The sequence below is a fragment of the Myotis brandtii genome, unplaced genomic scaffold (genome assembly GCF_000412655.1).
Source record: "Myotis brandtii unplaced genomic scaffold, ASM41265v1 scaffold475, whole genome shotgun sequence".
Taxonomy (NCBI): Eukaryota; Metazoa; Chordata; class Mammalia; order Chiroptera; family Vespertilionidae; genus Myotis; species Myotis brandtii.
This window is the reverse complement of record NW_005368148.1, coordinates 4122647-4133116: the sequence shown is the minus strand read 5'-3', so window position 1 is coordinate 4133116 and position 10470 is coordinate 4122647. Positions and strand designations below refer to the sequence as shown.

The following is a 10470-nucleotide window of genomic DNA, read 5'->3' as shown; positions in this document are numbered from 1 at the left end:
GGGTTCCAGCACTCTTTGGCATCTTCACCAACTCTGATTTGACTGTCAAAAATTTGACTTAAAAGAACTTCATAACATATCGCTCTAAATCACAATGAGATACCACTTCACACCCAAGATGACTATAATTTTTTTAAAAAATAGTGCTGTTGTAGATGTGGAGAAATGGAAATCTTTATATATTGTTGGGTAAAATGGTTTAGCTGCTGTGGGAAACACGTTGGCATAAAAAAGTTAACATACAGTTACACATGACCCTGCAATTCTATTCCTAAATATATACCCAAAAGGATTGAAACCAGATACTGAAACAAGTACATTACACACATGTTCATAGCAGCACTATTCACAACAGCCAAAAGGTGAAATCAGCCCACACCTCCATCCTTGGGTGAATTGTGTATAACAAATTGTGTATGTACATACAATGGAGTATTACTGAGCCCTAAAAAAACAAAACAAAGTGCTGATGATACATGGTACAGTGTGGATGAACCTTCAAAAAAGTTATGTTTAAGTGAAAGAAGCTAGACACAAAAATTCACATATTGTATGGTTCCAATTATAGGAAATATCCAGAATAGATAAATCCATAGAGACAGAATGTGGATTGGTTACCAATGACTGAGAAAAGTGGTGGTTACACAACATTGTGAATATCTTAAATGTCACTGAATTTTATCTTCTGTGAATTTCACCTCAATAAGTTATTTTTATAATGGAACAAATTAAAAATTATGTATTTCCCTAGGCAAAACTTGGATAGGTAACACATTTTATTGCTGACAGGAAACTGCTAAATCAATAACACACACACTTCATTTCTGTTGGTAAGGAAACCTTGCCTAAAGTCCGGAATAGAACAAATGTCAGCTAGTTGCTTGTTTTCTTTTTCTTATTCATAAGCCTTTATATGAGCAGGAAACATAATAGAGCTTATTTCTTGAGCAACCTGTAAATGCTTTTCCCTCTGCAAAAGCGGTGGAGGCATTTTCAGCATCCTCTTCAGACTAAAGATTTCAGATTCACCATCATTCCACTGTTATATCCAGGACCCAGCCAGACAGTGACTAATTTGAGTAAACAATTTTAAGGTTTCACAGTCAATGTCTTGTATGCCAACCACAGCTTTCCCAGCCTTTGCTCTCCTCCTGGCTTTATATCTGAGTTGCCTACATGACCTTGTTTGCATGTACTAGCGCCCACCAGGAAGTTCAATGATTTCTGTTTTATAAAGAGGGGTATTCCCTGCACTCTGTGTGTGGACAAGGTAGCATTCCTCCCCCACTGGTCTACTCCCTAATTACTAGTACTGTGCCACCCAGATTCTGCTCCGGTTCTCACGCATGAAGAGCCTGCTATGGGTAGCTCAGTGGCTTGTTTCTTCCTTATGACAACTTGTGGACTTGGAAGTTTCAGATCCTAGACTATAGAACTAGAGTGTGGCTTGCTCTATGCATGGGGCTTTGAGTCTACGGACACCACCAGCTAAGGGCAAATTAACTTTGCATGTCCAGCTCCATAGACAACCCACTCTTCCCTGAATGATGTTATCCTCAGTTTCTTAGCATATGAAGCCCATATTACAGCCACATTTCTTCTTACATGTGGGATCAGCTCATCTCCTAGCACAGGGAAAGGTTGTGGAAGCAGATGGCCTGGCTTGGAGACCACCTGCTACTCAGAATTCCTTGTTTGGAATTATATTTCATAGGAATGAGAAAAAATACAGCAAAACATCTAATGCTCTGAAAACGTATGCAGAGACCTCTTTAAATACTGGTCATATTATAGTTTGCAGCATAATTTATTATCTGGTTATAGTAGTTGGGTCCATTAATGGGTATTGATTTAACATCATTGTGACCACTCTTGAGACAGAGCAAACCAAAAAGAAAACTTCAAAATGCACAAGAGCAATAAATATCAAACTTTCTGGTCTAAAATGTATAAATATAAAATATCAGTCACTTCTGGAAACATCTTAAGAAAATCCAGGGACCACATGTCCATGGGCAGGTATCTGGTGGTGACCATGCTAATCTTCAGAACATATCACCTCAGATCCAGCATGATTATTTTTATGTCTTTTACCAACACATGTTTGCATACCTAGGAAAGAAAAAAAAATGTCTTTAGATCATAATGTTTAACAAAATTCTCTTTAGGGAGGGAATATGAATTTCCTAATTTAAAAATGTTCCTAATTAAAAAAAAATATTTCCAATGAGAACAAATATAATCAAGTGTAGCCATGTTCAACAAAAAGAAAATATTTACAGAGGCTGCCAAGTAATTTTTATTTTAAATAAATACTAACTTCAAACTAATGTTTCTCAGATGTTACAGCCAGAGAACCACCAAGGAATCAGTTAGAAAGAAAAGTTGTAGCCAGATAATGTTTCTTTTGGGCTATACAATGCTGATTAAGAAGTTACTGCTATGAAAAAAATTAATGTAGCCACATTATGTGGAAATAATTCATGAGACATTCGATATCATTTTATTTAAGAATTGTTTGCTTACTTGGAATCTGAAGAAAACTGTATTTAAGTATCACACAGATACATAAATGGAAAGGTGACATGGGCCGGTAAATAAAATAATAGGACAAATTATAAAGAATAATTAATGTTCTAGATAAGAAAACTCCAAACTAAGCACTACAATGTTTTATCCCATATTATACTGCTAAAAAAAAGCGAGAAGGTAAAAATGTAAATATCTGTGCCTGGTTGGAATGGTTCAGTGGTTGAGCTTTGACCTAGGAACCAGGAGATCACGGATTGATTCCTGGTCAGGGCACATGCCCAGGTTGCGGGCTCGATCCCCAGTGTGGGGCGTGCAGGAGGCAGCCGATCAATGATTTTCTCTCATCATCGATGTTTCTCTCTCTCTCTCTCTGAAATCAATAAAAATATATTGTTTAAAATTAAATATCCAACAGTGTCTACTCACGCTGAACAGCCTTGGTTCCTTGGTGTGGGGATGAAAGCCCTTTTTCTTACAGGTGGAGACCTCGAGCATACCAGCACTGGTGAGCCGGAAGATGCCAGTGCTGGGTTTCAGGGTGAAGGAAAGGTACAAAAATTAAGGATCGTCTGGGCTTTCCTGATGCTTCATTTGAATGGCACAAGCATATTCCTCAAATGGGAAGGAGGAAGGCACCACAAACTAGGAATTCCACGTGACTTTTTGAACCAATCTTACGATGACTGGCCTAGAAGTGAGACACACTGGAGGGGCCAGTGCAAACTCCAAACACCTGCAAGATTGTCAGGGCAAGAGGCAGCTGACCCGCTGGGGAGACCACATCGGAAACGCCGAGGCCCCCTGGAGGAGACTGCACTGGCCTAGAAGTGAGACACACTGGAGGGGCCAGTGCGAACTCCAAACACCTGCAAGATTGTCAGGGCAGCTGACCCGCTGGGGAGACCACATCGGAAACGCTGAGGCCCCCTGGAGGAGACTGCGGGTGGCAGATCTTTCTAATTGTTTTAACAATGGCAATAGTGGTGATTGCAACAGCAAGTATTTACAGAGTGCTGCCTGCGGGGGCCAGGCACGATGCTAAGCCCTTTACGTAGACTGTCATCTTGAGTTTCATGCTCATATCAACCTGTGATGGGCAAGTGTCAGGGATGAAGAGGCCCAGCCTCAAGGTGGTCAGGCATCCTGCTAAACACACCAGTTGAGGGTGGAGACTGGATTCCTATATAACTTGACCTGAGTCCTGTGCTTATAATCACTCTCAAGAATAATCGTCTCCCAAACCTAGGAAGGTTTTGGAGGTAATTAAACGAAGGCTGGACATTTTCCTACAACAGGAAATAAATAATACAGGAGAACTAACACCTCAAATGATAAACTGGAATAACAACATCCAATTTATCCATTTCAAGGTCATGTGAACTGGAGAAAGAGAACCAGCAATTCTCCCACTGAAAAGGACCTTGAAAAGCAAAACTCTAGAGCTAAAGAGACATGGGAACTGACTGCCACCAACCTTTTCCCTCAAGGGCATGGTGTGCCTGCCTTGTGGAGGGGACACACTTGAACCCAGCAGCCCCAGTCCCAGCCTCACTGGCGCCCCTCCACGTACAGGTACTCATTCACTTACTCGTTATGCTTTGGTGAACACACAATGGCAATCGCCTCTGGCAACATGAGCTGATAGGAACAGTGAGTGTGAAGATCCACACTGGATAAGAATGCCGTTTGGGTCGGATGTGTCTATGGAAAGAGAAGAGGACAATCTTATGGGGTAGCTGAGTCTTAGCCAAGGCCACAGACCATGGGAAGAGAAAACTCTAGTTATTTGCTATTTCCTTCTTACCATCATTAAACAGATATAAACTTCTTAAAGTGTCTGCTGACATATACCTTCCCTGTTTGCATCTTTGGAAAAACTATGACTTTGAGAAGAGTTTCTTGGGAGTGTTCATGTCCGTTCTGCTTATTGGAAAAGACAGAACTGGAAATTAATCATCACGACTCAACTAAGGAGACACCTCTATTATTATCTCAATTTCCACCCAGGGATCCCGAAGCTCCTTTAAGTAATTTGCCTTTGGTCACACAGCTGGTCAGGAGGAGAGAGCTGTGACTGGAAACCCAGAGGTACTTTATACAAAACCCTGGACACGAAAGGAAAGTTTTCAATAAATTCCCCACATGGTGCTGTTACCCCTATGTGGATCGCCATCCCCTACCAATGGGAGAACGGAACTCTTCAGGTTGTTCAAGGTGTTTGGGACTCATCTTGCACAGCCAATAAATATGCACAATGCAAGAAGGAAGAGATAAAAAAGTAAAGGAATTATCTTCCAGATTTGAGGCATATATACACACATATTTATGAGAGGCAAATCAGAGGTTCATACTTGGCTATGAAAAACCCATGCCGCCACAATGATTTTAAAATTCACAGTCAACCCAATTACCCTCAAAAAAGGCATGTGACCATTTACATCATGAAACCCAGGTCCTTGGCATGCACTGCCTGGGTCTGGCCTCCTCCAGTAGCTGTAGAACAGTGCGGAGATTCCTTAACTTCCCCATGCCCATTTCCTTGACTCTAACATAAGGGTAATCTTTTCTTCACGGGATTATGAAAATTAAATGAGACAATCCATGTGGAATGCCTAGCACATAGAAAGAAATCAAAACCATTCGCTGGCGTTAATTTAATGTTGTCACCACTATCGGGCATGGGCTCATAGAAACAGCGTCATGCCATTATGTAGAACAATAGCTTGTTCAAGAGATGTAAGATTTAAAAATTCCTTTCTACTTTATTTACTAGAATGAAGATAAAAATCCATTCATATCTATTTACAGAACGACACATGTTCTGCAAAGAAAAAAGTAACTTGGTCTGCAAAGACCGAGATCAACGGAGGAATGGAAATTACCTCATTTTTTTAAAACCCAAAGCTTCAGTAAAGGCATGGGCGGGAGGGCCTGACTGCCTGTTACCTGTCTCAGTGAAAACCTTCCCTTGACACAGAGAGCCATGTAGGCCTCGGTGAGAAAGTGAGACGTGTTCAGAGGAACTCTAGGGCTCTGGAGGCAGCGAGCAGGCTGTCAAGTAGACCAGTCACTCCGCCTGTCCTTTTCGTTCCAAACTGAAAGCACATAAGGCATTCTGAGCCCTTTGTTGCTGCCAGGAGGAATCACTTCTACTCCATGAGGACAACTGACCCATGGGAAAATGGTGCTTCCCTTCCCCACCTTTTTTATGGAAAAAAAAAATGATGACGATGATGATAACAATAGCAGCAGATGTCAATTATTGCAATTGAATGAATGACTTTTCATGAATTATCTCATTTAATTCTTATAACAACAAGATGAGAGAAGTGCTATTATTACTCCCATTTTACAGATGAGGAAACCGAGCTAAGCAGAAGAGTTAATAACACACTGAAGGTCATACAGCTCATTAAGCTGAAAAGTCTAAACTCAACTCCAGATCTGTCTGATTCCAATTCAGCCCTTCTTTCCTGTGACTAATTTATATCTGAAAAAAAAAGTTAGCTGGAGAATTTGTTCCTATCATTGTGCCAATAAAAATCTTCACAAAAAGTCATTACAATCACTGAAGTTTAGACATATAGCATTTTAGTGTTTCCACCGAACCGTAAAATTTGATATAGTGAACTAAACAAAAAGGAAAATCCTGGAATTCTAGAATTATGCCAAATCCATTATGCAAATGACCCAATTTCATTATTGCATACATTAGATACCTAGGACATCAGGGAAAAACTCTGATTTCTAATTAGGGAAATGTTTTGTAAGATAAACTAGCACTGACTTTTCGATGTAAGCAAATTTAATGGACTATCATTCTTCCTAAGTTTATGTTACAATTTATTTGCTACAATTTTTTTTTTGCTTCAAAATACTTTCTTGTTACAGAAAATCACATTAAAGTAAATAATCCCTTTAAAATTCAGCAATTTCTAAGCAAACAGTAAGGCACATTACTTACTGTTAAGTAAAACAAATAGACATAGTTTGCAAACTCTTCAATATACATAATCTCTTGTATTTGAGAGGCAGTTTATACTTTCATAAGGCTTTCAACCTGGCATCTTGCTTACAGCTCACACAAATCTGGCGAGGGAGAGAGGGTTTACATTAGCCCCACTTGGCCCGTGAGGGAACCTGGAAGCAAGGAGGTTAGGAGTCCTGACCAAGGGCACATGGAAATTTACAGGTGAATTCTCCTCTCCTCTCCTGAATTACAGAACACCAAATGTTCCGTGACATTGTGGGTGTAGGGGTGTGTGTGTGTGTGTGTGTGTGTGTGTGTGTGTGTGTGTGTGTGTCCTGCCCCTGTTCAGTACTTCTCTATAAAGCAAGTAAAAAACTGGTCACATCATTTGTCAGGGGCTCTTGAAGGTCCCCAGGATGTGCCCTGGAAATCTTGGCTGGGACCCCATAATGGTGAGATGACTTGTCCCTACCCCAGGCCCAGATGTGTGAGACTGAATGGAAAAATATCCCCCGAGAGATTACACTAAGGATAGAAAAGTAGAGCATTAGCACCAAAACCAACAACTGCAATTTTCTGAGTCCCTAGAAAAACGTGCTAAGGAATTCCCTGACATTATCTCATCTAAAACTCACCATCACCTTACGTCAGTTATTCTGATCCTTGTTTCATGGGTGGGAAAGCTGATACTCAGATTGCGTTAGTAACTTGCCAATGAACTCTTAGCAGAGCTGAAATTTAAACTCACATCTTTTTATTCCTAAGCCCATTCTTGTTCCTGCGATGGCCTGGGGGATGGTAGGACCCAATATTTTCAGCCCCCTCCTTTTGGCCCTAATCTGTGGCTTGTGTATACAGTTTATACATCATTGGCCTGCAGGGGAGGTACAATGGAATATATGGTCCCTACTTAATACAGTGTGGCCTTGACTTACGAGTGTCCCGACTAACGAGTTTTTCGAGATATGAGCCGTCTCTCGACCGATTTTTTGCTTTGAGTTGCGAGCTAAAATTCGGGTTACGAGCCAGCTTCAGATACCCCACCGGTAGTTGGCGCAGCGAACGTCACAGTGAACGCCACAACATCAGCCCAGCATCACGTGTCTCACTCGTTCACTTTTGATTTGACATACGAGTAATTTGAGTTAAGAGCTCCGTCACGGAACGAATTAAACTCGTAAGTCAAGGCCCCACTGTATGTACAAAAACCTGTTTAAAAGAAACATTTTCCAACATTTTCTTAAAGGGAAAGGGAACATTAATAACTGTCTAGACAAATTAGTTAAAAATCTCATGAGGCCTCCATTCTACTCTGTAAAAATCATCGAAACAAGTCACTAATTTCCAGACGTCTCTCCCTCTTTTAACCTGGTAGAAAAAAGCACAATATAACCCTCGCCAGGTTCAGATTTGACAGATTTAGACTTAACATTGAAGAAAATGCTTTGATGTGATGACATTTATTGGACTTGAAAAATATTGAAAGGTTGGGACTATTTAAATTAAGCTGAATTTCCTCAAGGAGGAAAATAACAACAACAACAACACACACACACACACACACACACACACACAACTGAGACCCAAAGGGCACACGTACATGGATCCACCCCAGAGTGAGGAGGCCGTGCTGATCCTGAACACTGAATAATTCCTCCACGTTCTCCACGTCGCAGTAGTCTGGGCCTGCAGACTGCTTTGGCACGATGATGTGGGTAATGGTAAATTCGTTGTGTGTCTGAAAAACAATTAGCAAAAAGGTATCATCTACTGAGAGAGGAATAAAAAGAAAAGAACTGGCAGAAAAAAATTCATATAGTCCTGAATTTTCTGCCCCACAACTTGCATCATCTTCCCCACCCCCCACCCCTCCCCCAATCACAATTCAAAGACAAAGTACAGGTACTGAACTAGGAAATGAATTATTTGCCCAAAATGTGAGTCAGCAGTTTGGAGCTTGAAAGCCATTTTCACAATAGAAAATGTACCATAAATAGGTATTAGCATCCTAGACCAGTGATGGCGAACCTTTTGAGCTCGGCATGTCAGCATTTTGAAAAACCCTAACTTAACTCTGGTGCCGTGTCACATATAGACATTTTTTGATATTTGCAATCATAGTAAAACAAAACTTATATTTTTGATATTTATTTTATATACTTAAATGCCATTTAACAAAGAAAAATCAACCAAAAAAATGAGTTCGCGTATCACCTCTGACACTCATGTCATAGGTTCGACATCACTGTCCTAGACTGATCTATGGCAGTTTAGTTAATAAATAATGTTTGGATATATTACATCTATAATGGGAATATCAGAACAAAATAATAGTGGGTTTATTTGGAGGGGGAAATACTAGTTCCATACCTTTGTGTTGTTACTAGAGGGCATTTCTAAGGCTTTTGGAGGTTGATGGTCTTGTTTTTATTTTAATTATATTGGATTTCACTTCCTGACTTAGGATTTTCTTCTACTATTGGGAGACGCACGGGGTTTTTCCATAATTAGGTAATCTTTTGGATTTGCGATTAGATCAAGAGAAAGTTAAAATAAATTACCCGCCTCCAGTAAAAGATAAGAGTTGCAAGGAAGAGGGTTATAAAAAGGTGGCAGGAACCTCAGTAAGAGCTATTATGCTGAGTTTAGCTGTCCATCCCTCCACAGCACTCCTTCTTTGAGCTCAGAAGCCGTCGACTTCTCTCTAGTCTTAGGGCTTCCCTGCAAACTGGCCACTCTTCCTCCAGCCTTCATTACAGCTCTTCCCTCCATCCCAGTCCCTCGTCCACGGCTCACTTTATGTATCCTGCAGGCTTGGGGTCAGCATCACTTCTTAGACCCTCCCAGACGAGGTCAGTTTCCTAGTACACATTCCCTTGATCCTGCACTTCCACTGAGAGCACCTAGCACCATTTCTAATTAATCATCTGTCTCAGTCTTTGCAAGCGTCATGTAGCAAGGACTGTGGCTGTTGTAGGCTACCGAATGCCAACACCTAGCACAGTGTCTGGCACATATTTGTCTGATGAGGGAAGGAAGGAAGGAAGGAAGGGAGGAAGGAAGGAAGGAAGGAAGGGAGGGAGGGAGGAAGGAAGGAAGGAAGGAAGGGAGGAAGGAAGGAAACTTAGTACAACTGGTCCTGGGGGGAGGAAGCATCCACAGCACACTGCCCCCTGAAGGGCAAATAAGGTGACCAAGATGGCAGGTCGTTCTGCTGTGCTTGCCACCTGTGCTTCCTTCCTCCTAGGAAAGGGGAGGGTGAAACACTGGAATACTGTAGGAGAATGTGTACTGGAGAATAAAACAGAGCATGTATTCAATTACACAACAGTTCTTAAGCTAAATGTTTAGGGCTGAAAATGTTCCTGTACCCAGACATAGAAACTTATACCCAAGGAGACTATGAAAGGCCACTTCCAAAAATATATTATTCATCTTTCTTGCAAGTAAGAAATTAATTTCATCTCCTCTCTTTTATTTCCTTCTATGTTGACATTGTCTTTCATCACATATTTCAGATAAAATCTTCCATACTTAAATAGGGCCTGTGCCATAAGATTTCGTTTGTTGAAACTGTTGCCTTAAAGGAAGCCACAAAGCCCTCGTTGTACTGCACGCATATCTGAAAAAGCGGTGGCAAGGCGATACCTCGCACGGATAAAAGCAGGCAGAGTTAATTATATAAATGTTTGTGAAACCAACAATTGCAACAAAAATCTGTCTTAGAAAATTAGATGGTTTTGAAAATCCGAAGACCTGAAATTTTACCATCCATGTTCTAGAACAGCGGTTCTCAACCTATGGGTCGCGACCCCTTTGGGGGTCGAACGACGCTTTCACAGGGGTCGCCTAAGACCATCGGAAAACACATATATAATTACATATTGTTTTTGTGATTAATCACTATGCTTTAATTATGTTCAATTTGTAACAATGAAATTGGGGGTCACCACAACATGAGGAACTGT

The 10470-nt window shown here is 40.9% G+C and overlaps 1 protein-coding gene across 1 annotated transcript in view; it reads right to left on the bottom strand.

Moving 5' to 3' along the window:
• Positions 1 to 1777: 1777 nt before the first annotated feature.
• The window catches only part of STAMBPL1 (STAM binding protein-like 1), a 39844-nt gene continuing 31151 nt past the window's right edge, over positions 1778 to 10470 (bottom strand). Inside the window, exons 7-10 of the mRNA XM_005875957.2 lie at positions 8103 to 8272; positions 4121 to 4233; positions 2959 to 3058; positions 1778 to 2112 (exon numbers count right to left, since the gene is read on the bottom strand). Coding sequence (XP_005876019.1) covers positions 2056 to 2112; positions 2959 to 3058; positions 4121 to 4233; positions 8103 to 8272 — 440 coding nt within the window. The 3' untranslated portion in view covers positions 1778 to 2055. The remainder of the gene's footprint in view (positions 2113 to 2958; positions 3059 to 4120; positions 4234 to 8102; positions 8273 to 10470) is intronic.